This window comes from Acomys russatus, chromosome 5 (assembly GCF_903995435.1).
Source record: "Acomys russatus chromosome 5, mAcoRus1.1, whole genome shotgun sequence".
Classification (NCBI taxonomy): Eukaryota; Metazoa; Chordata; class Mammalia; order Rodentia; family Muridae; genus Acomys; species Acomys russatus.
The window spans coordinates 27624530-27650104 of NC_067141.1; the positions used below are offsets into that span (position 1 = coordinate 27624530).

A 25575-nucleotide genomic window follows, 5' to 3' on the forward strand; every position below is an offset into this window, starting at 1 on the left:
AAGCACTTTAGCAAGTGAGCTGCATCTTTAGCCCTCATAATAAAGTCCTAAAGATAATCATATTCATAACTGCATCTTCTAAGAGTGAGAACAGAGATGGGATAAGGGCATTTCTCTTTATATGGTCTATCTTTCTAAACTGCTTAAGTCATGGACATTATGTTAACCCTGGTTTTGTTTTTTGGGTTTTTTGGTTTTTTAATGCTGATCAAAACATCAACAATTAAGCCATTTTAAAGCAAACTGTAAGTATGTTACTCAACGTTTTAAAAAATAATACTATCAATTCTGAAAATTTAGTAGACAATAAAAATGAACAGACATGTGCCTACAATGGTCACCTTTATTTAAATGTCAAATAAAGGAAATTATATTTTTTTCAAAAACAAACCAAATTTTCTAAAGGATCAAAGAAAGCAGCATGACCTTCCTATTGCTCTATTACAATCCCTCTGTTCTGCCCTAGGCAACACCCAGTCCTATAATGCTGGTTACTTTTAGCTCCCCCCCACCCCCCCCCCACCCCTGTTTATTCTCAATTAAATCTTGTTATCTCTCCCTGGCTGTCCTGCAACTGTGAAACTCTAGCTACCCTTGAGTCATCAATCCTCTTGTCTCCAACTCCCAAGTGCTCCATGCATATGCCATTATGCCTAGCTCCCACAGTGCTCCCATTTCCTAGGCACACCTAACTCCAAATTCACCATCAGATTTACATTTCTTTTTCTTTCTTTCTTCTTTTTTTTTTCTTTTTCTCTCTTTTTTTTTTTTTTTTTTTTTGGTTTTTTCAAAACAGGGTCTCTCTGTGTAGCCCTGGCTGTCCTGAACTCACTTTGTAGACCAGGCTGGCCTCAAACTCACAGAGATCCCCCTGCCTCTGCTTGCCAAGTGCTAGGATTAAAGAGATGTGCCACCACTGACTGGCTTCCAGATTTACATTTCTTAATTGCCTGTAGCTCACAGGTTTGTGTCTAACTGGAGTTACATGAGAGGAAAATGTTAGTTCCAGGTTCTATACAGAGCTGCATATTGAATATATATATTTGTTGTTTTGCTTTGCTTTTTTGAGATAGGGTTTCTCTGTGTAGCCCTGGATGTCCTAGACTCACTTCGTAGACCAGCTGGCCTCAAACTGACACAGATTCATCTGCCTCTATCTCCCAGAGTGCTAGGATTACAGGCGTGTGGCACTGCACCCAACTGTCAATATATTTTAAATAACATGGACAAATATGAAGAGACAACAAATTCACCAAATGACTTAGAAGGGCCAATAGCAGGCTTTTTTCTCCCCACAGGGTGTTTTCCACTCCAAAGACCCAGCAGCATGCTCCCTGAAGCACAAGTGTTTCACGAAGTGCTGGGAGCCACAAGGATAATTACTAGAAAACAAGTAATAGAAAGGCAGAGGGCAGTCAACAAGACGTAACTGTACATATCTACACACAGACCCTGGTTCTTGAGCTAGTAACTCATTATGCAGACTTTAGTAACCAAGAGCACTTACAGTCAAACCAAAACTCAACATCAGGGCTGGCGGATTCTATTTGTTCCCCCGTGACAGCTTCTGCCCACCAATTCATGTTTTTTCAATCTAACAGGCTAGACCAGGCAAGTACCCAAAGGTCACTCAAACACTCCCACATCACAGAAGAACGTGTCTTACTAGCAGCAGAGCCATGCAGGATGACACACAGGACTTTTATGCAAGGAAGACGAGGAACAGCATACTTCGACAGTAGACAGGCCCACACAGAAAGAGAGAGACAGAGGCCTGCCCAGGGCCAAAAGGCATACCATCCCAACAGTAAGCTCTCATTTGAGTTTGGTGCCATGCTAGGGCTCTGGCCAAAGTAAATTACTGTGGTTCTCGATTTCCTTAAACGAAGGACAGAGAAAGAGGACACTGTAAATCAGTGCAGTGAGTGCCGAACACAGAGGGATGAAGCGTGGAGGGTGGGAGCAGCAAACATTCTAGCATCGTCTCTTGAAGCTTCAAATCCACACTTTCAGCCAGCAATTTCACTCCTACATACAAATATACTCTACAGAAATTTCTGTACGTGAACACAAATCCTGGGCAAATACATATCACACGGACACACATACACACAACTGCCAATGTTAACAGGGAACAAGCTAAATAAATATTTATCAGAATCAAGTAGTTCATATAAGCAAATACTATCCATTAGGTAAAGTACTAAGAACCAGACCTTTCAGACAATACTGATGACTCGCATGAGCCTGAGCAAACAGTGACAGGCTATACGCAGTATCAGAACATTTCTACAAACTCCAAACAAAACCAGAGTAGTGGTGCACACCTTTAATCCCAGGGCTGGAAAGGCAAGAGGTAGGCAAATTTCTGTGAGTTCCAGGCCAGCCTGGACAAGTAAGGTACTGTCTCAAAAAAACAAAAATAAAAAACATACAAAACTAAAAAAAAAAAGAAAGAAAGAAAAGAAAAAAGAGAAAAAGAAAGAAAAGGCTCGTATGTAGTAAAACAACAATGGGGGAAATAAACATGACTCATAAGTGTGTTTACCTTTGTAGGAGAAGCCAGAACATGGTTCAGGAAGGGACACTGAGAGCTTTAAGAGGCGGGGTAATTGATACTCTATATTTTTTGCTAAATGACATAGAAAGATGTGCTTGTCATCATTTTTCATGCCCTATATATTGGTGCTGTTCAAAATAAAAGGAGAAGAAGAAACATCAACAGAGTTGAGGGTGGAAACCCACAATGCTCCCAGCCTCTGACACACACACACACGCACAATCTGCCCTGCAGGACTAACAAAAGGATAGAACTTGAGAGCCTTTAGAAGCACAAAATGAACACCTCCAGGCGCGTCTTTGTGCTTACCGGACGAAACCAACCCTGCAAGCTCTCTTATCACAAGGCCAGCTCCAACAGCCCGTCATGGAGGAACTGCTTTGCCACAGAGAAGCAGAAAATATATCCAAGCATATTTTTTGATGCAAGTTCCCAGATGGTTCCAACAGACAGAAAAATGGATTGAAATTTAGGGACAAGGGAGTCATTTTACAGAGCCCCGAGGAACTGGGAGACCCTGTGACCAGTGTCTAGGGGAAGAGGAAATAAAAACTTGCTTGAGAACACACTCGACTGATGCCCAAAACTAAGAGCACAGGGTACCCACAGGATGTATGTGAGACACAATCAAATGGGTGCACTGAACCCCCAAGTGTTATTAAACCAGCTTTACCTGCAACAGGTGACAAGTGAATTTGGCACATGCTGACTACATTGGGAACTGATTACATCAAAGCCATCGCTACACATCTGGGTAACATATGTGCAGCCCACGGGCGCCAGTGAGACAGGAAGAAGAGTGTCTTACTGACTGAAAGGAAGGCCAGATTCGGTCAGATCCAGCCAAGGAAGGGTCCTGGGCTGGGTCCAGGAGGCCAAGCTTGCTCCAGGAGGGCAAAAGGGTAGTCCAGGCCAAGGTAGAAGGGGAGGCTACCTGGGGAGGGCGGGCGCACACAACAGTCTTGGACGGCCTAGAAGGCAGGCCCCCCCCCACCCGAGTCCGGACCTGCTTAGAGCGAAGGACGCCCCCCGCCCAACTCGACCCGGAGAGATGAGGAGGCGGGGCTTATCACATAGCCAGCCTGGCGGTCCCGTAGGCCAACACCTTGTCTCACTCCGCCCGTTACTCACCTGGGCACGCAGCTGGACGAGCTCCGGTCCACCTCCCAGGTAGCATACAAATTCATCTGCACCGGGGCGGGGGTGCGGCCTGGTCCTGGACCGCCCGGGGGCGCAGAGCCCGAGGCCACCGCGACGGCCATGGAGGTGGAGGTGGAGGAGGACGAGGAGGAGGCGGCCGCAGCCGAGGTGGACGAGGAAGACGAGGTGGCCTGGGCCAGCTTGGGGGGCGTCGGCTGTTGTGGCTGCGGCTGCTGCTGCGGCGCCTGCTGCTGTGGGGACTGGGCGACCCCAGAGCCCCGCTGGCCGCTGCCGCCTCCGGCGCCTCCGGGACCACCGCCCGCCCCTCCGCGTTCCGCCATGGCCTGGGGAGGGGTCGAAGGGGCGCGGAGCTTACGCAGACTGAGGCCACGCCGAGCGACTCTCAGGCTTCCTCCCGCTGCGGCGGCGGCGGCGGCGGGGGCTCAGCGCGTCTCCTCAGACCGCCCGGCGGAGCGCGAGCCGCCAGCGAATCTACACGCACGCGCGGGCCCTCGCTGCGCGCGATCCTCGCGCTCGCCCGCCGCCGCCGCCTGTTGCGGCCCGCGCGGCCCAGACACTGGGTGGGCGTGTCCGAAAGGGGCGGGGAGTCGCGGCCCCACCCAGCCGGGCGCCAAGGGGCGGGGCCAGGCACCACCACCCCCCACACACACACTTCTCGGTCTCGCGGCCCCGGGGAAGGGGCTACAACCTGTGCGCCCTTGCGGCTTAGGCGTGTTTGCTCCGCGCCGCGCCCCTCCCCACCCCGCTCCCCTCGGACGACCGCTCCCTCGCTAGCGGAAACCCGGGTTTTCCGGGGCGCGGTCCCGAACCGGAGAGGGCTGCACGGGAGCGCGCCCAGCCCCTGGGATCTGCAGAAAACGTTGCGGCGGGTCACGCATTGCGTGGAATCGGATAGGCGGGTTGGACGACCCCTTCTGTGGGTTAGAGGATATTTCGCCCACTCCTGCCAAAGGAGCAGTAGGCGGTCACAACCTCCGGAGTCTAAGCTGGGAAGTTCCCCATGAGGGTAGGCAGGAGCCAATCAAGCTAAGGTCTGCAAAGTCTAACAACCTTCCTTCTTAGTACAGCGCCCCCGCACACATACACCCGCCCAGCCTTCTTTACAACGTCCCAGAGTGCCTCAGTGCTCTCTCAATTTCTAAAATTCTGTTTTTCTCAAGGCCTCATCAGCTGCCATCCCCATCCCTAGCACTCTTGTACCCTTGTACACCCGCACCTCCTTCCCAGCAAATGTCATGGGATCCTGTGCTCCAACCTACTCTAGTTTTTCACGACTCCTCAGAACTCAGGCGACACAAACAAGCCCTTCAAACCCTACATCTACACCTAAACACACACACACACACACACACACACACACACACACACACGAATCCAAGTGGTAGCAGGGACTCAGGAAGAACTTTCGGATGTAGACGTCCTCTGCAGTAGGCCCATCGGCCACAAGGTCAATGAGGAAGGCCTGCCCTGGCCTACTTCCCTAGCCTACACTTAACTTCCCAGCCAAGCCAGGGTGCTAAGCTGGCTATTTTTATTCCCCTGGGACAAAGCAGTAAGGTCAGACCAGACCTAAGTACCTTCCTCATAGCTGTCAGACAAAGGAGGGGTAGGGGATGGTAAATTATCCAGTTTCAGCACTGTAACTATGTCCTGTAGATCTATGGGGCAGTCTGTGATCACAGGCAAGCAGTGTATATATGCTTTTGCAGGAGGCTAAAAAGGACAGAGGCTCAAGAGTATCATGTATTCATCCTTCGGAAACAGCTTTATTTACAAAACAAGTCTAAAATGAGAACATGAAGCAACAAGCCTAGGGGAACACAGAGCGGGCTTGGGGAGCCCACAAGTAAAGCCCAGACAGAATACAAAGGGCCTAAAGGCAGGCTGGTTCTGTGAGTGACAGGAACCTAAAATTTGAATTCCTTGTATTTCTTGCTGCCCCCACGGCTGTCCTGGGGCTGAGCTTTCCGTTTCTTTTGCTGTAGGAGAGAGAGAGACAGGTCACAATAGGTTAAACAATTGCCTGACATAACAGATACTTCTCTGAAGCCACATTCTTATCTTTTTCCCTCAGATTTGAATGACATTCCTCACCCTGTGCCCCAGTGTCACTGTATGTAAGAGATGGCAACTAGTGGAGGAATTCAGAGCTTCTCAGGCTCACAGAAGATAGGAAGCTGGCACCAAGTCCGATCCCCCCCATCCCCCCACTACTAAAGCACACAGCTCCCTAGAGAAGACAGACCCTATCACCAGGTCGGCACTCCTAGGTTTCTAGGTTGTTCCCACCTTCTGTTTAGCAGCATGCTCAGCCACCATGTCGCTGAAATCTTCTTTCTCTACTTGTGCCTGCTGCTCCCGGACATGCTCCTCATACTTCTGAGTCATGGCCATGGGGTCCAGTTCCAACTCCTCAGGAGCCAGCGCTACTTCCACACCTTGCAACTCAGGGGCTGGGCCCTTCCGGCTCATAACCTGAAAAGTTTAGAACACTGTTATCTCCAAAGACACTCAGACACACTAGTTTCATCTTTGTCACAAAATAATGTCCTCCAAATGCTTACTGTGGACATGTCATAAATGTGGGTTGATCCCATCATGGCTCCCCCAACAGTGGCTGTTCTCTTCTCTGGCAATACAGTGAACAGCTGAGGTGTCTCACTTCTGCAAAGGAAAGAAAGTAAAACCCAATAAGGGAAAAAGGGTCTCCAGAGTCAGAAGAAACACAAGTGGCCCTTAGATTCTTAGGGGATTCCAAGATAACTACAGCTGAGTAGTCATCTGCCTTGCAAGGAGGCCCATAAGCTGGGAGAGGGATGCAGAGTGGAGTGCTGGTCCTACAGGATAGAATTTGTAAGGGCACAGAGATGAAGCTAGGGCATCAGAACCAGGACCCGTAATGTTAATGGTCAAAGAGGCTAAAGTTTCATAGCAAGCTTTAGTATAGAGAAGCTGTCAAAGGACAGTCTAGGACCAGCAAAATGGCTCAGCCAATAAAAGCACTTGTTATGCAAGCCTGACGGCTTGAGTCCCATCCCTCCTGGAACCCAAATAAAGGAGAAAACCAATCCCACCAAGTGTCCTCTAACCCCCTATGCATTTGCTGTGGCACACTGGCACACATACCCACACATCTATTTTAAATTTCATACATATGAGTGTTTTCCTACGTGTTGTATGTGTACCATATGTGTGCCTGGTTCCTGAAGAAGTGAGAAGTGGGTGCCATATCCTCTGGAATTGGAGTTTTAGATTGTGTACTACCACATGGGTGCTGGGACCTGAAACCAGGTCTTCTACAAGAGCATCAAATGCTCTTAACTGCTGAGCCATCTCTATAACCTAAGGGCCATTCCTTACCCACTGAACTAACCATCTCATTGGTCAGATCCAAACTCTTTATCACGACCTAAAGGACTCATATTTTGCAAGCTGTATCTTCAAAAACTTCAGAATTCTGACAAGAAACAGGGACCAGATTTACCCATCTACATGAAATACCAAAAACTGGACAAATACATAAAACTATAGCTGTTCAAAGCACAAGACAAGAACGGTAAAGAACAATGAATTAGTGCAATATTAGTGCAAACAAGAGGTAGAAGCAGGAAGATCGGGCGTACAAGAGCAGCACTGGTTTACAGACCGTCTTTAAAAATAAAAAATCAAATAATCCTGTCAGTGACACTGAGTTTCCAGAACAAAGAATCAGGGAAGACCCATAAAGAGCTCAGAGGATTCTGTGAGTTGAGAATTTTAAAACATCTAAGGAGTCCAAAGCAGCCAGAGACTATAGGACACAGAGAACTCAAGACCTTTTTCCAGTATTGGGGGAGTGGAGACACAGCAAACACAGGTTCTATAAGAGATCCTGTCTCAAAAATAAGGGAGAGAATAAAAGATGAAGACAGACAGACACACACACAGACACAGAGAGAGAGTGTGTGTGTGTCAAAACTCAGAAAAACAGCAAGCCAGGCAGTGGTGGTACACGCCTTTAGTCCCGGCACTTGGGAGACAGAGGCAGGTGGATCTGTGTTGAGGCCAGCCTGGTCTACAAAGGGAGTTCCAGGACAGCTAGGGCTATACAGAGAGACCCTGTCTCGAAATCCCCAAGGAGAAAAAAATGACACATTATATAGCAAGGAACAAAGGTAAAGATGACATGTGGTTTCTCATCAGAAATAATGAAAGAAAGAAAACACTGGAGCAACATCTTAGAAGGACTGAAAGGGGAAAATATTGTCAACCTAGAATACTCTAAATAACCAAAATTGTTCAAAAATGAAGACTTTTAAAAGATTACAAAAGCTGAGGCTGAGAAGATGGCTCAGTCTAAAGTGTTAGGAAAGCCCCAAGGCTGCACAGCTGATACCCAAGGCCCACATAACAAGTGAGCACAGCATGCCCACCTCTAATCCTAGGGCTGGGCAAGCAGAAACAGAAGATCCCTGGAGTCTCTGGCTATCCAGTTTAGTAAAATCCCCCAACAGCAGCCTCTGGCCCTACACAGGTGCATCCCATGTGTCCCTGCACACATGTGTATATATACAGATAGCACAAAGGACAAGGAAGTTATTTCATGATAAAGGGTATAGGTGGGTTTTCTGTCAACTTGACATAGTCTAGGGTCATCTGGAAAGAGGGAACCCTTAGTTGGAAATATGTGTCCCCCAGATTATGGAACATTTCTTGGTTAATGATTATGTGGGCACACTGAGCCCTGTGAGGGCTTGTGCTACCCCTGGGCAGGGGATCTTGGGTAGTATAAAAAAAGCAGATTGAGCAAGCCAAAGGGAGCAAGCCAGTAAGCAGCATTCCTCCACAGTCTCTGCTTTGGTTCCTGCCCTGACTTCTGTCAATAATGGACTATAACCTGTTATCCAAATAATTCCTTTTCTCCAAGTTTCTTTTGGTCCTGGTGTTTATCACAGCAATAGAAAGCAAACTAGAACAGGGTCAATCCTATGTGTCTCAGTACCTAAAATAGAGCTGCCCCAGGGCCTTCGTGTCTGCTTGTGCTTCTCTCTGTGCTTACTGCTCAGCAGCACCTCTTCACTGAGGCCCTCAAGGCTTCCACACTCAACATTCTTCTCAAGCTCCTACTAAGTTACCTCAGCTTCACCATCGCTAGCCAGACCAGAGACTACTTTATTACGATCATTTGTCTGCCTGCCTCAGCGATCTACCCACTGACTTCCCGCTGGCACAAAGTTGGTGTTTAATAATTGTTAAAAGGGGCTGGGCATGGTGGCGCATGCCTTTAATCCCAGCACTCGGAAGGCAGAGGCAGGCAGATTGCTGTGAGTTCAAGGCCAGCCTGGTCTACAAAGCGAGTGCAGGACAGCCAAGGCTACACAGAGAGACCCTGTCTTGAAAAACTAAAATGATGATGATAACAACAACAACAATTTGTTAAAAGAGAATAAAGAAAAATGAAATTAAAAAGTCAGACAACCCAGAAGACCAACTAAAGCAAAAGCCCTACGGCCTGACTAGTGTCTCACCCATCCATCGCCTCCTCAATCTTCTTTTTCCTCAGCTCAATGAGTTCCGGGGTCTCCATTCCAGCCGGCACTGAGGAGAACCCTCCAGGAGTGATGAGGCCACTGTGAAGAGAGACAGAAAAGACGCTGTAGAGAAGCAGCCACAAAGACAGCAGGCTGCCGAGGAGGGCAGCCTCACGTCCTACCTGTCTGCAGGTGTGATAAAGCCAGTCTCATCTGGCTTGTCTTCATCGCTTTCCTCTTCTTCCTCTTCTTCTGAGGACTCTTCATCAGATGGCTCCAGTTCTCCCCAAGGAGTGCGGTCAATTTCTTCTTCTTCAGTTTTAGTCTAAAAGGCATTCCTCATTCGTCAACAAGTACTTACTGTGTGACCACTGCCCCAGCTTGCTGCTCACTGAAGAGACGGAAGAGTAAACAATCTCCTAGAGGAAAGCTGCACTACACCTCAGGAAAACACATGCCCCTTTCAGACTGGAACACCACCAGGCCCAGCTCGCTGACAATGAACTTACAGACCAACTATCCCTAACCTTCTTAACATGGAGGAAACTCAAACTCAGCAGCCTACCCATACCTGAAACTCGGCAGCGTTGGTTCCAAACACATCCCCATAAAGTGGCTTCCCGGTCTCATCTACTGGGGGTTTGCCCCAGCCACCAGCATGGTATCCAAAGGAACAGCTCTGTAGGAGAGGAATCATGAATGAGTTCTCCTAAACTAACAAGACTGGGCCAGGCATGGTGGTGCACACCTTTATTCCCAGTACTCCGGAGGCAGAGGCAGGTGGATCGCTGTGAGTTCGAGGCCAGCCTGGTCTACAGAGTGAGTCCAGGACAGCCAGGGCTACACAGAGAAAACCTGTCTCAAAACCACCACCTGCCCCCCCCCCCCAAAAAAAAGAAAGAAAAATAAAAAAAAAGACTAAAGCCCTAGGAAAAAAGGTAAACTCCAAGATAAGGAGCTCATGCAGGGACTCTGGAAATTGGGGCTGCAGAAACAGTTACACATTAAAAACAAAATGAAAAACCGCAGAGGCTGAGGAGATGGTTCAATCAGGTGGAAGCAGCTGGAAGAAGAATAACTCAGTGTTCACCTCTGCTGGCCTCGATGTACACAGGCATCAGATGCCAAATGCACGCACAGGTGAAAGCACATCTGTCTCATGCATGTACATATACACACAGCATTAAAAAAAAAAAAAAAATCTAATCTATAAGCATCAAAATGAGTGGCAACAGAATCAGCGAGGACAAGAGACAGAGACCAGACTAATGGGCTGCCTGAATACAAAACAAATTCTTTAAAAACGAAGATTCCAATTGAATTTGTTCTTCCCAATTTTTCCATAATATGGAAAGTTGGTTGGTTAGCATCTATCAGACATAATAGAAATTAAGTTTAATAATGCTATTTTCATTTTAATTACTTGTCCATCAATACTTTTCAGTTTATCTGAAAACAATTTAACGCCATCTTGGAATAAAAGTTTTTTCTATCTATCCATGTATACATCAGTGAGCTACTTCGAAACAGATTCACCAAAGACAAAAATTTAATAACTCAAGTAATAAAACTGTAGCTAATCTGGGAGTGGGGTGCACCCCTTTAATCCTAGCACTCAGAAAGGCAGAGGCACACAGACTGCTGTGAGTTCAAGGCCAGCCAGGGCTGTCACATAGAGAAACCCTGTATTAGGGTGGGGGAACACACACGGTGGCACATGCCTATAATCCCAGCACTCAGGAGGCAGAGGCAGGCCGATCTCTGAGTTTCAGGCCAGTGTGGTCTACAGAGTGTGTTCAAGGACAGCCAGGGCTATACAAAGAAACCTTGTCTTGAAAATCCAAAAACAAACAGACAGATAAACAAACAAACAAAAAACCGGAAGTTGGCCGGCATGTCTTTAATTCTAGCACTGGAGAAGCAAAGCTAGAGGCATCTTCAAGTTCAAGACTACACTGGTGTATGGCAGAGTTCTAGGATAGTCAAGTCTACAGAGAAACCCTGTCTTAAAAAACAACACACACACACAAAACAAAAACAAAATAAATGCGCGCGCACACGCACGCACACACAAAGAAAACAAGCGGCTCAGCAGTCAAGAGCACTGGCTGCTCTTCCAAAAGATCTGGGTTCAATTCCCAGCAACCACATAGCAGCTCACAACTGTCTCTAACTATAGTTCCAGGGTATCCAACACCCTCACACATACATACATGCAGGCAAAACACCATTGTATATTGAATAAATATTTTTAAAGCATTTGAAAAAAAAAAGAAAGAAAGAAAAAAGAGAACAAACAAAACCAAGGCAGCCAAGGACAACAAGCTCACCGCGTACCTCAGGGATAGGTGAATTCAGTCCAGGGATTTTCAGGTTTGGGTAGGATGGGGGTGGCCCATATCGCTGCATGGCAATCAGCCATGGAGGAGGGACTTTGTGGGCATTCTGTAGGAAAAACAAGACAGGGTTTTACCTACCTCCCCCTCCCCTAGCCTTCCCGTCTGCTCCTATTCTCACTCTCCCTCCAGCTTCCCCAGCCCCTCAACCAACACTTACAGGTCCTACTGGCATCCCTAAGGAAATCCTCAGCTCATCAGATAAATCTCCAGGCTTCTTCTCCTTCAGCCGTGTCTCAAACTCCTTCCCCTGAGGAAAAAGCACAGCTTGGTCTATTGGGGACTCCAGACACACGCTGAGAGCTCAGTGGTATGAGGACATGAGAACAGACAAGAAGTCATAAGCCTCATCAGATACAAAGTCCCATGAGAGCTACCTGGCTCCCACTTAGATTTTGGGTAGAATAGAAAAGGAAGAAGGCCAGACTCTCTGCTGTTACTAATGCACTGTGAGAAAAGGGCTGACTAGAGCACCTGCTCTCTCACTTGTGAGACAAGGCCACTGGACAGAATGACCATCAGCATCTTGTTATCAGAAACATTTTTCCCCCAAGAAGTGTTTCTGTGTAGCCCTAGCTATCCTGGACTTGCTCTGTAGACCAGGCTGGCTCGAACTCACAGAGATCCACCTGCCTCTACCTCCAGAGTGCTAGGATTACAGGCATTCACCACCATGCCCAGCTCACAAACATCTTTTTTTTTTTAATTTTCAAAATATGAAAGTTTATTATTGTGTTTGCATTGTCAAAATTTAATGATCTTGGTCTTTCCTTCTTGCCTTTGTACAGGGCCAAAAGAGACACACTGGCTACTTTAACAACTTTAAATCGGACTCCAGGAGCATCACCTACAGCGTGACCTTTTCGACCAAACCCAGCAACCAGGACTTAATCTTTTTCCTCAATGAAGCTCAAGCCGCCATCACTGGGCACGAACACTGTGACCTTCTTGCCGTTCTTGCCAAGCTGCACCTTGACACACTTACGGAAAGCAGAATTTGGCTGCTTGGCTTCAACCCCTTTTCCCAGCACAATTCTCTTTGCATCAGAGGGCACCTCCAAAAGGATGGGCCTGCAGGACTGTGCCCAAGTGTGCTTTCTTGTATTATCAGGCACTGCCTGTCCCGTTGTGACTGCAGAGCTTCCCAGCAGTATGGAGACCACAATACTTGCCTGTCTTGCCAGCACCACAGGTGCAAGAGAAAGCTCACAAACATCTTTTGATGCCACCACGGTGATTAACATTTCAAAGATGGGGGGGGGGGATAAAACTTTTCCTTCCACTTAGAACAAAATGTTTCTGAGTAACACCTACCACTTGGCCATCTTATCACTAAACCATATCACTTCAAATGCCTGGCCTATAGCTATTTTCTGGGAAAACCAACCAACCAACAAACAGACACAAAAATAAACAAAAGAAAGACAATACGTCCTGTCTCACCCAATGGCAGGACTGGGCCATTTTAAGGATGGGGACCTCACTGCAGCAGCTTTGAAATGGACTCTAGCCAAAGTCAACATCAAGACAGCCTTGCCCCTCCCCTTCCCGAACCTCATAGTACAGGTCCCCGTGGATGGTCAGCTTTGGCTTGGTCTGCCACTTGAAGAAGGCATCATGCAGCTTCTGGTAGTCAATATCAATTTTCCCCATCTTGGGCCGAACCTTCTCTCTCATTTTTGACTTCATAGTCTTTTGTTCTTCCTGTAAAAAAATGGCAGAAGATATGAATTACTTAGTATTAGTCAATTCTTTAGCAGAGGATCTGGCTTCAACTCAAGAGAACCTCTTTTATCTCACTCTGAAACACCAGCTTAGCATCAAGAAGCTCCTGAGCGCCACAGTCGCACCCAAAACTCAAATGACACACTCCATACTGAACGAAAGAGACTTACTGTATGAAAGCAGCCTCACTTTTCTGTCAGTAACTGCTCTTTTTAACCGTATGAGCAAGAGGGGACTGGATCAGGGCTGGAGAGCTGGCTAACTGATTTAAAAGCACTTGCTGCTCGTGCAGACACTATAATTTCAGTCTCCAGCACCTACACGGTGGTTTATCACAATTCCTAACTCCAGCTCCAAAAGTATCTGAGACCCTCCTCTGGCCTCTACAGGCCCCAGCTATGTATGCATAGCGCACATACATTCATGCAAGCAAAATACCATACATAAAAAGTAAATAACTCTAAAACTAAGATAAAAAGAGAAAGGCCGAGCATGGTGGTACATGCCTTTAATCCCAACATTCAAGAGGCAAAGGCAGGTAGATTTCTCTGAGTTTGAAGTCAGCCTGGTCTACAGTGAGTTCCAGGACAGCTAAGGCTACACAGAGAAACCCTGTCTCGAAAAACCAACCCCAACCGAAAAAAGAAAATGTCTCCATAAGATCTGGTGGTACAAAAGCCTGTAGGGCAACAGTTCTCAACCGTCCTAAGGTTGCCACCCTTTAATACAGTCCCTCATGTTGTGGTGACCCCCAATTATAAAATTATTTCATTGAGCCCAGTGGTGGTGGCAGTGCACACCTTTAATCCCAGCACTCGGGAGGCAGAGGCAGGCGGAGCTCTGTGAGTTCAAGGCCAGCCTGGTCTACAAAGTGAGTCCAGGACAGAGAAACCCTGTCTCAAAAAAACAAAGCAAAACAATTACTTCATTGCTACTTCATAACTGTAATTTTGCTGTTGTTATGAATCATAATGTAAATATCTGTGTTTCCTGATGATCTGAGGCGACCTCGGTTAGAGAGTGACTTAGCCACACACACACACAGAGGTTGAGAGCTGGTGGTTTCTTAATTAGTGATTGGTAAGGAAGTCCTAGTCAGTGCAGTTGGGGCTATCCCTGGGCTGGTGGTCCTGGGTTCTCTAAGAAAGCAGGCTGAGCAATCTATGAGGAGCAGGCCAGTAAGCAGCGCCCTCCATGCTTATGCATCAGCTCCTGCCTGCAGCTTCCTGCCCTCATTGCCTTTGATGAGAACTGCTATATATAATGGAACTGCAAGTGAAATAAAGCCTTTCCTCCCCAAGTTGCTTTTGGTAATGGTGTTTCATCACAATCATTGCCCCTCTAGCTACAAGTGCATCAGAGGCAAGCTGGCCAAGTAAAGGCAGGGAAGAAGAGAAAGAAAGCTGCTATTCAGAACCAGGAGCCTCAAAACGGCCAAAAAGTGATGCTCTAAACACAGACTCAAGGTCTGCATACAGTGCTGACTTCTAAACTGGAAAAAGGTTAATTAGACTTATAACAAGTGTGTAGTCCACTTCTAAGGCAGGCTACCACAAAGGGTGTAGATAGCCAAAGTCAAGTTGTGCCCCAGCCAGGCCTCACCTTCTCCTGCAGAGCCTCTCGCATCTCCTGAATGCCTGTGCGTTTGATGAAGTCTGGCAGCTCAAAGGGGGGCTTCTCAATACCTCGTTTGCCTTGCAGGTACTTTCGCTTAAAACACCAGTGGCGTGGCACAGGAACAGAGTTCCGGGTGGCCTTGAGGTGAACCAAGAGCTTGGGGTCCTGTGCCGTCACATCATGCATCTCTACCACATCAGGCCGAGCCACCAGCTGAAAAGCAGAGCAGATTCTAGAAAGTCCACCTCTTGGTTAACGTTGTCTTCTCTTTCTCAAAGGACCCCTATACCAAGCATCCATAAAACACCCCTTGGAAACCTTCTAAAGCAGTCTCTAGCCAGGCTCCAGATCTGGCTAGGTCACCTCAGGTCTAACCTGCTTGAGTTCTGCCACAGTAAAGCGGTTCATTCGGCGCAACTTCTTCTTGGACAGCTTAGGGGCTTCTGGCTTCTTTTCCTAGGACAGAATAACCTCTTAGGTGGAAATCAAACTGCCCAGCCCAAATCAGTGCTTAAGCCATGAAAGCCCTTTACCATGGTCCTTGAGGAAACCACCTCAGCTACCTGTGCCCTGTATCCCTCTCCAACTACGAGGGAGCCTGACCTGCTCATCATCACTGCTGTCGTCATCACTGTCCTTGTGCTCCTCCTCAAAGCCCTTCTTCTTGGGGACTGCAGAGTTCTCCATTTTGTCAAGTTTCTCTGGCTCCTTTTCTTTCTCCTTCTTCACATCATCAGTTAGCTGAGGAGATAAACCACGTGCAAAGCCCATTCTTGACTCACCTCCATTTGACCCTTGTATTCAGACAGTGTCCCCCCACCCCCAGTCTTATCTCAGCCCACCCCACACCCATCCAGCCTGGCCTCTCAGAGCATACCACTGCTTGTACCTTGAAGGCCTCAAAAATCCTCTTGAAGAAGATAAAGTTGGGCTCATAGATTTCAGGCTCCTCAGTCACGTATTCAATCTCCACATCAGCAGCAGGGGAGTCAGAGCCTCGAGACCGAGCTGAGTCTTTTTCTCGGTCCCCAGAGCTCTCTAAAGATGCTGCCCGCACCCGCTGGGGCTTCTTCTTCTTCTTTCGGTTCCGACGCTTCCGGTTTTTCTATCAAGACAGGAAAAGTACCTAAGTCGGAGTCTGCTCCCATGCCTGCCCTCACTGCCTTAGCACTTAGTCTTTATCCAGCAGACAGGTACCCACGTGCTGCAGTGCATCCTGAGCCACAGCTTCTCGCCTGTAAATGCACCCACACTTGCTTAGAATGTAAAGGGCTTTGCAACAAATGGAAAACACTGCAAGATGCTTAGGGTGGAAATTGGCATACATTTAAGGCCCATCTCTGCATAATCCTTCCAGACAAGCTCCACCACATACCTCTTTTTTGGATATGGACACAGTGTCCTCCTCAGTCTCTGATGCTGACTGTCCCAGAGATGAGCGAGCATCTGTCTCCATGTCTTCCTCCTCTGTTAGAAGAATGTGGATATCAACTCTCCTAATAGTCACTTCCCAATCATCTTTTCTTTTTCTTTTTTGTGAAACGAGGTCTTATGTAGCTCAGGCCGGTCTCAAACTTACTACGTAGCCAAGGATGACTTTGAATTTCTGATCCTCCTACTTCTATCTCCCAAGTGTTGGAACAGCACGTGTGCTACTACACCCACTTTCTCCATCACTAGAGAGCAGCTGCTCTCTAAACTCTTCTCTTCTCAGGGATGGGGAAGGGCAGTGAGGACAGGGCCTCAGCACACACTGTGGACCAGTCCTGTGTTGCAGCATTAGCACACAACACCACTCACCCTGCTGAGAGTTCATCTCTTCCTGACGGCTCTCCTTCAGCTGCAGAATCTTTTCCAAAGCCTGGGGGATCTTGGGTCCCACAGAAGGATCATCCATCTGCCAAAAACACCCAATCAGAACGGCTGAGGCCTAGCGCCTTCCTCCTCTAATTTCATCTCTTACCTGGGAAGGCTACTGGGTGGTAACACATGCCATAGACAAGGTGCTGCATCCTTAGAATTCTGCCCAAAACGTCTCCCAAGCCCCTAGCCCTAAAAACTCACTTTAGCTCCTCCCTGTAGCCAAGAATTTAATCCACCCCCCACTTCACAGGCTTCCCTGACATCCTAAAGCAGTACCCCTCAAAATAACAGTTTTTATGACCACAGGAAGAAGTAAGCAGTCTCACCTCTCTGTTCTCATCTCCAGGGGGTGGGGGTGGACCCCGAGGGCGAGGAACGGGTGCCCCCATGGGCAAAACAGTAGGAGTGGGAACCACAGGGCCTACTGGAGCAGCTACTGTGTGAAGGGAAAAGAAAAAGCCCAGTATCAGAACTGTCTGTTTGGTGATAGGTGCCTGTACGGCAAGAGATGAGGAAAGGGCACAGGAGAACTTCTGCGGTGCTGGCAATGTTTTGGTTCCTGGTTCACAGGCTGGCTGCACCAGTACACAGTGTGAAAATCCATGACCTATCATATACTTGCTATGGTTAAGTTTTTCTTTCTTCTTTTGGACTTATTATTTTCCTATTCTCTTCCCTCATACTCTATGTGTGTGTTGTACCCACAGAGGCCATAACAGGAAATCAGATCCCCTGGAGTTGGAGCCACCAATGAGGGTGGTAGGGTGAAGCTCAGGTCCTGTGCAACACTAGCAGGAGCTCTTAAATAATGAAACATCTTTCCAGCCTCTTCTTTTGCTTTTTCATTTGTTTTTACATTTTTATTTTATGTATATGACTGTTTTGTCTGGACATATTTATGTACACCACATGCGTGCCTGGTGTCTCAAAGGTCAAAGGAGCGGGGACAGATCCCTTAAAAATGAAGTTACTAGCTGGGCAGTGGTAGTGCACGCCATTAATCCCAGCGCTCTGGAGGCAGAGGCAGGTGGATCTCTAAGTTCGAGGCCAGCCTGGTCTACAAAATGACTTCCCGGACAGTCAAGGCTACACAGAGAAATCCTGTCTCAGGAAAAAAAAATGTAGTTACTAGTTATGAGCCAGCATGAAGTTTTGGGAACTTAACCTGGGTGCTCGTCAAGAGTAACATGTGCTCTAAATAGTTAGGCCATCTCTCCAGCCCTTCCTTCGTTTTTGTGAGATAGATTCTATGTTGCTCAAACTCATGATCCTCCCCCTGCAACCTTCTGACTTTGAGGATTACAGGTTACACATATGAACCATTATTGCTGATTCTTTTTTTTTTTTTTTTTTTTTTTTTGGTTTTTCGGTTTTTCAAGACAGGGTTTCTCTGTGTAGCCCTGGCCATCCTGGACTCACTTTGTAGACCAGGCTGGCCTCGAACTCACAGCGATCCGCCTGCCTCTGCCTCCCGAGCGCTGGGATTAAAGGCGTGCGCCACCACGCCCGGTTTATTGCTGATTCTTACAAGTAATCATTTGGTTTTGTTGTTTTTAGAGACAGAGCCTTACCATATAGGTCAGGTTGGCTTAGAACTTGCTTTGTAAACCAGGTTGGTCTCAACTTTACAGAGATCAGCCTGCCTCTAGTTCCCCAGTGCTGGGATTACAGGCGTGTGCCATCACACCCAGGCGCATATGGGTTTTTTGTCTCCAAGTATGTATGTGCACATACACATGCCTGATGCCCAAGGAGGTCAGAAGAGGGCATTTCATCCCCTAGAAATGGAGTTACAGATTACAGTGACCCACCATGTGGGTGTTGAGAACAGAACCTGGGACCTCTGCAAGAGTAGCAAATGCTTTTAGCCACTGAACCATCTCTCTAGCTCTGATTTTATTTTTTTAATTATACATACATGTATGGGTCTGCATGTACACAAGAGAGGCCTTGGAAGCCAGAAGAAAATGTTGGATCTCCTGGGACTGCAGTTACAGGCACTTGTGAGCTATCTGATATGGGTACTGGGAGCCAAACTTGGGTCTTCCTGAAGAGCAGCAAGTGCCCTTGATCACTAAGCCATCTCTCCAGCCCCTGGGTTGGTTTGTCGAAGTTTTTTGATACAGGATTTCTCTGTATAACAGTACTGGCTGTCCTTGGACTCATAAGACCTGTTTCCCAAGTGATGGGACTGAAGAAATGCACCACCACACCCAGCTTGGTTTTAGTTTTCTTCTCTCTCTCTCTCTCTCTCTCTCTTTTCCTTTTTGGTTTTTCAAGAGAGGGCTTCTCTTGTTCTGCTGTCCTAGACTTGCCTTGTAGACCAGGCTGTTCTCAAACTCACAAAGATCTGCCTGCCTCTGACTACCAGGGCTGGGATTACAGCCATGCACCACCACACCCAGCTAGTTTTCTAAAATATCTTTTCTTTATTTGAGACAGGGTTTCTCTGTGTAGCCTTTGCCAAACTCACAGAAATCCGCCTACCTCTGCATCCTGAGTGCTGGAACTACAGGATTTCTAAGATACCTTTTCAAGCCAGGGGATGGTGGTGCACGCCTTTAGTCCCAGCACTCAGCAAGCAGAGGCAGGTGGATCTCGGAGTTCAAGTCCAGCCTGGTCTACAGAGCAAATTCCAGGACAGAGCTACAGAGACACCCTACCTTGAAAAAGAAAACAAAACAAAAAAAGGGGGATTTTAAGTAGCACAGACCATCTATGAATTTACTATATAATCGAGAATGACCTTTATCCTCCTGCCTACCTTTCAAGCAGTAAGATTGCAGGCATGTGCCACTAAGCCCAGATAAAAAGAAATGTTTTAAGAATTATCTTCTTAGCTGGGCGGTGGTGGCCCACACCTTTAATCCCAGCACTCAGGAGGCAGAGTCAGGCAGATTGCTGTGAGTTCGAGGCCAGCCTGATCTACAAAGTGAGTCCAGGACAGCCAAGGCTACACAGAGAAACCCTGTCTTACAAACCCAACCCCACCCTACCCCCCAAAAAGAATTATCTTCTTCGCACTTCCCTCCCCTCCAGGGTCTTACCTCGAGGCCCCAGAGGAGTACGAACAGCCAGCTGACCCATATCTTGTGGAGGCCGAGGGACTGCAGTGCCCATCTTCGCAATCTCCTGCTGTCGCTCCTGCTCCATTAACACAGCTGCCTACAAGAAGGGGAGACTCAGCTTTAAAAAGATTTTGGATCCCAGCACTCGGGAGGCAGAGGCAGGCGGATCGCTGTGAGTTCAAGGCCAGCCTGGTCTACAAAGTGAGTCCAGGATGGCCAAGGCTACACAGAGAAACCCTGTCTCAAAAAACCAAAAAAAAAAAAAAAGAAAAAAAGAAAAGAAAAGATTTTGGTACAGTCCTGATAAGTGAGCTCCTTCAAAAGAGAGCATCAGCAACCCTGAGGTTGACATCTTCACATTTGCATGTCACTAATAAAATTAGACACCTCTCGTCACAATAAAAAATTCCTAAAACAAGTAAGAAAAACCCTAAGAAATTTCTGGTTTCGAGAAGAGAATTCACTCTTTAACTCAACACTATCTTCTACTTTTTTGGGAGGGTGGGAGGTGGTGAAAGTTTTCGAGACAGGGTCTCTCTGTGTAGCCTTGGCTGTCTTGAACTTGCTTTGTAGACCAGGCTGGCCTCAAATTCAGAGACCCACCTGCCTCGGCCTCCCGAGTGCTGGGATTAAAGGCATATGCACCACCACGCCCAGCTTACTGTACTCTTAATGAATTTTTATACCACAAAGATGAAATTATTTAGAAAGAACCATGAGTTATTTTCTTCCCGTTACCCCATAAAATCTGCCACAACCTAGACAAAACCAGTACTTCATACATGTTTCCATCTTTGGATTTTTAGAGGGAGATTTTGTTTCGTTTTGGTTTGGTTTTGGTTTTTTTGAAACAGAGTTTCTCTGTAGCCTTGGCTATCCTGGCTGGCCTCAAACTCACATCGATGCACCCACCTCTGCCTCTCGAGTGCTGGGACTAAGGGAATGTGCCACCACGCCCATTTAATGCTTACTTTCCAACACGCTTGAACTACTAGGTAAACCTGATATGGGGCAAACCATCTTTTACATCACTCCCAAGTCTGTCTAAATTCAATACAAATGACTAAGCATGCAAGCACTATCCACAAACTACCTAAGTGATGTCACACAAGACTAGCAGTCATCAGCCGGACGCAGTGGCGCACGCCTTTAATCCCGTCACTTGGGAGGCGGAGGCAGAGGCAGAAGGATCGCTGAGTTCAAGGCAACCTGGTCTACAAGGTGAGTCCAGGATAGCCAAGGCTACACAGAGAAACCCTGTCTTGAAAAACCAAAGACTATCAGTAATCATGAAGTATTTTCTGTAATGGATAAAAAGCAAATACTGTATGTGTTATTATCATAGGAATTCTGCAACGCTTGGTTTAAGATTTTTTTTTTCCTTTTTAATGTAACAACTTTCCAAAAAATAAATTTTAAAAATCATTTTTAGCCAAGCACAGTTGCACACGCCTGTAATCCCAGCACTCTGGTAAGCAGAGGCAGGTGGATCTCTGTGAGTTTGAGGGCAGCCTGGTCTACAAAGCAAGTCCAGAACAGCTAGGGGTACATAGAGAAACCCTGTCTCAGAAAAAAAAAAATGTTTTTTTCTAAAAATCATTTTTCGTTTATAAGCCATCGAAAAGCAGAGCACACAGCATGCTGACCCCTGGACTATAAAAAAAGAACATAGCGAAACTTAGAGGCTATCAGGCAGCCTCCAAGGAAACCTGAATGAAGCACCTTGGTTTGGACACTAAATAATGTTAAATGACACGCGATGGAGGAACCATGATTTCCAATGTTAGGGAGAGAAGTATTCTGCTCTTCTGCTGCTCCAAGAGCTCATGTTCCTCTGAAGAATGATCTTCCTGCTTAAAAAGATGACAACCGCGTCCCAGCAGCAGCACGGCCCCGGCCAGCCTGCTTCCTGCTTCCTAGGACTCTCTTCCAGCCGAGACCTTGGTTCTAGTCTTCAATCAAGACCTTCCTAAAAGGCTTGGCCTCAGGGTCCAGCTTTCCGAAGCTCCAGTCCTCATCGGGGACCTAAGGTGTCCTAGTTAGGTCCCCGCCACCCCCACCCCCGTCTCACCTGTTTAGCACGTTCTTCTTGCTGCATCAGCAAAGCTGCCTGCTGCTGTGCAAGCTTCAGCCGTTCCTCTTCTGATAGTGCCACAGGTTCACCCACTCGAAGAGGTGGTGGGGGCCCCAAATTTGGTGGGTGAGCCATGGGAAAGCCAAGGCCAAGGCCTGGTGGAGGTGGCGGAGGTGGCGGAGGAGGCTGTAGAGGGGGGAGTCCCATAGGTGGCGGCGGCATAGGAATGCCAGACAGCTATAGGAAAAAAATACAACAATGAACTAGAAAACATTTATTCATTCTATAAGCATTTGCTGGGGGCCTAGTAAAAGAGCCAGGCACTAAGTATTCAAAGTCTAATGATGAAGGACTCAAGAAAATGCGCCACAGTCGAATCAGTGCTAACTTTAGAACGCTGAGTGCTAACTTTAGAATGCTGATCAAAGTTATTAGCTCCTTTGAAAAATGTCAAGAACATACAAACATTTTGCATTCAATTTAAGGAAGTACAAGGACATCTCTGAAATCCATACAGGAACTTTACAACACACACACACACACACCCATAAACAGACTCCAGGTCTAAGTCACTACCATAGAGGAAGAGAACCAAATACTTGATTCATAAGGGACTTAAAGAAATAGCAACCCGGGCTGGACAGATGGCCCAGCAGCTAAGGGCTGCTCTCGTATCATACCAGGGTCAATTCCCAGCACCCAGATGGGAGCTCACAATTCTCTGTGACTCCCGCCCCAGGGTCATCCCATGCCCTTTTATGGCCTCCTGCAACACCGCATGCACATGATGCATAGGCATACATGCAAGCAGAGCACTCATACACATCAAAATAAGTTTGTTGTTTTTTTTTTTAAGGAATAGAAACTAGGCTGGAGACATGGCTCAGTAGTTAAGGACACTAACTGATCTTTCAAGGGACCTACGTTCAATTCCCAACACCCACATGGAAGCTCACAAACGTCTATAACTTCAGTTCTAAGGGAGCTGACACCCTCATGCAATGCACATGAAATAAAATTAAATAAATTTTAAAAAAAAACAAAAAACTGAAGGACGGGCATGGTGGCGCACAGGTTTAATCTCAGCACTCAGGGATCACTGTGAGTTCAAGGCAAGTCTGGTCTACACAGCAAGTCCAGGACAGCCAAGGCTACACAGAGAAACCCTGTCTCGAAAAACCAAAAACCGAAACAAAACAAAACAAAACTGCAAGCAGTGTCCCAAGGCACAGCCTGCCATGGGTTTCCTAGTGCAGGAGGTATGTAATCAGGTCAGTGTACTAGCCTCTCAGTGAACAACCCTGGGAGCTATGCCTGAGAGTAAGGAATGTGACGACTTCCAGTTGGCAAAGGCCAAGTAAGAGTTCTATGAATTGAAGTTAAATCCTGAACAATTAAGTCAAATTTGGAGGAACGGACATTGGGGGGTTGAAGCGCCGTCAGCACTAAGTCGGAAGTAGAGCGGTGCCAATTTTGTCCCCTTAGGCCCCGCCCTTAGCTCACTGTCCCATATGCTAGCTGAATGTCTGGTACAACACTGTACTGGCTACCCTAAGCAGAAAACGGGTTCTATAAATAATCCCTTACCTGCGCTGACATAGGAGGAGGAGCGGCTTTGTCCCCATCCTCTCCTCTCAAAACTGGTCGATTCAGCACGATGCCAGTCTACAAGAGAAAAGAGAACTCTCTACGGCAAAAGACTAAGGGACCGTTCCATTCCACGACCTCCTCTCCCACTTACTTAACAAAATGTACCCAGTGCCCACTTGCCGGAGATTGGGGCTGGAACCTGAGAGTCGTAAGCAACGGGGGTAGAAACGATCACAAGAAAGCAAAGGCAAGGACTGGCTGAACAGTCAAGAACCAGTCAGGCGGGGGCTGGCTGTACACACCTTTAATCCCAGCACTCGAGAAGCTGAGGCAGGAGGATCACTAAGTTAAGATGCCAGCCTGGTCTACAGTTCTAGGACAGCCAGGGATACACCGAGAAACCGAGAAACAAATAAAAACCAACAAACTAAAGTAAAAGAAACGAAGAGCCATGCGTGAGGAGTCTTAAAGGCCTCTAGGGAAAGTGAGACCTATCCTGAACTGCCGCCACAACACTCACCTGGCGGGTGTAGGTCTGCAGCCGCTCAACCAGCTCCTCGCGGCTCCCTGTGGGACGAAGCACAGAATCGGGGGTGCGGGGGTCAGCATCAAGCCCGCAGGTCAGGGCCCGGCGGCCTGTCTCCGCCCCCCGCCCGTGGGTCTCCTGGGTAACCAGGCTCCACTCCCCCACAAGCCCACGAAGGCACCTCTTGACCGCCCAAGCGCCTCACCCTGGATTGGAGCTCCTATCTCCGCCAGTTTGGCCTGAAGCTCCTGGGCAGCCCAGGCGCCATAGTGGCCCGGAGGAGGAGGCGGTGGCAACTGCAATTCTCCTTTGGGAGGTTCGGGATGCTCCGCCGCCATTTTAGCCACAAGAAGGCGCGCGACCAACACGGAAGCTCCGGTCAGCCACTAGGCCTACTTCCCGGAACTTCCGGCAGCGCAGTCAGCCAAGTCCCGCGGTGATTGGAAAGAACTTGGTCGAGACACACGCCTTCGCCCTTAGCCGGGAGAGAGGATTCGCCACCAACAAAGGTTGCAAAGCCTTCTGGGAGCTGTAGTCTGCGGCTGCACCTAGAAGCTGAACGCTCGCTGGAACATCCTGTACGCAGTAGTACATTGGCCGGACGGGCCGCTGGAAGAGCTGGCCCTCCCCAGAGGCGGCGCTTTCTGCTGGTCTCCTGTACGAACGCGTACTAAGCTTTCTGATCCGTCAACCTCAGGGATGAGGGACCCGGATGCTTGTTTCCTCAAAGAACTCCTAGAGACCTTTTTACGGCTCGCACAAGTGGGAGGTTGAAGCCGACGACTCTGATAGATAATAGTGTGTCTGATTGTTTGCCTGCTCACTTTGGCCCAGGCATGCTTGAATGGTCTGAAAGGGGATCAGAGCCGGTAGAGGAACGGACCCACCGGGCTGAGTTCCAGCTGCTGACCTGGAGGAAGGGCGATACTAAAATAAAATCCCCTTTTTCCACCCTTAGAGAAAGGTTTAAATAAGTGTCTTTGCCAACTGTTTCCTTCTTTTTCTAAGAACTTTTATAATGCACTGACTTTTCGTCTTAAGGTTTTTGTGTATGGATGTGCACCACCTGCACGCCAATGTCTTTGGAGGCCGGAAGTGTTAGGCCTGGAACTAGAGTTACAAAGGGTTGTCAATTGAACCCAGGTCTTCTGCAAAAGCGACCGATGCTTTTAGGGCCATCTCTCCAACCCCAAGGTGGTGGTATTTAGGACAAGTGTGTCGTCGTCACGTGACCAAGGCTAGCTTGGAACTCCTGATCCTTTGAGGGCCACAGATGTGCACTACCATGCCCTGTTTCATGGAGTAGGAAGGCTGGATTTGAGATCAAGAGTCATGTAGCTCAGACTGCCCTGGAACAAATTCTAGCCCAAGTTAACCTCTAGCCCTTGGCAGTCCTTCTGCCTCCGCTTCCTGAGAGCTGGGGTTCCAGGTGTGAGCCCACCCACTGCCTGCTTTCATTTTTAAGACACGCCTACCCTCTATTCC

At 47.8% G+C, this 25575-nt stretch overlaps 2 protein-coding genes across 3 annotated transcripts in view; both read right to left on the bottom strand.

Annotated features, from left to right (window-relative positions):
• The window catches only part of Pacs1 (phosphofurin acidic cluster sorting protein 1), a 129622-nt gene extending 125414 nt beyond the window's left edge, over positions 1–4208 (bottom strand). The window contains exon 1 of the mRNA XM_051145876.1: positions 3692–4208. Within this exon, the coding sequence (XP_051001833.1) occupies positions 3692–4041 (350 nt within the window). The 5' untranslated portion in view covers positions 4042–4208. The remainder of the gene's footprint in view (positions 1–3691) is intronic.
• Positions 4209–5596: 1388 nt separating this feature from the next.
• Positions 5597–24467, bottom strand: Sf3b2 (splicing factor 3b subunit 2). 2 transcript variants are annotated; one of them, XM_051145877.1, is made up of 21 exons: positions 24296–24467; positions 24085–24131; positions 23562–23639; positions 21972–22211; positions 19880–19997; positions 17159–17268; positions 16770–16866; positions 16345–16436; positions 15859–16074; positions 15573–15710; positions 15345–15425; positions 14955–15182; positions 13182–13331; positions 11788–11877; positions 11569–11676; positions 9803–9910; positions 9414–9556; positions 9229–9330; positions 6286–6385; positions 6011–6196; positions 5597–5700 (listed from the first exon to the last, which is right to left on the bottom strand). In XM_051145877.1, the coding sequence occupies exons 1-21, from the start codon at positions 24426–24428 to the stop codon at positions 5629–5631; spliced, it is 2637 nt and encodes an 878-aa protein (XP_051001834.1). In that variant the 5' UTR covers positions 24429–24467; the 3' UTR covers positions 5597–5628. The 2 variants fall into 2 exon arrangements, with proteins under 2 accessions (XP_051001834.1, XP_051001835.1); XM_051145878.1 differs by having other exon boundaries at positions 5603–5700; positions 17159–17265.
• Positions 24468–25575: the final 1108 nt, after the last annotated feature.

Coding starts and splice junctions, on each gene's coding strand:
- Sf3b2 (XM_051145877.1), bottom strand. CDS start 24,428: ATGGCGGCGGAGCATCCCGAACCTCCCAAAGGAGAATTGCAGTTGCCA. Junction 15,426..15,572: donor ACAGCAGTGATGATGAGCAG/GTCAGGCTCCCT, acceptor ATTCTGTCCTAG/GAAAAGAAGCCAGAAGCCCC. Junction 11,878..13,181: donor ACGGGGACCTGTACTATGAG/GTTCGGGAAGGG, acceptor CTTTTTCCTCAG/GGGAAGGAGTTTGAGACACG.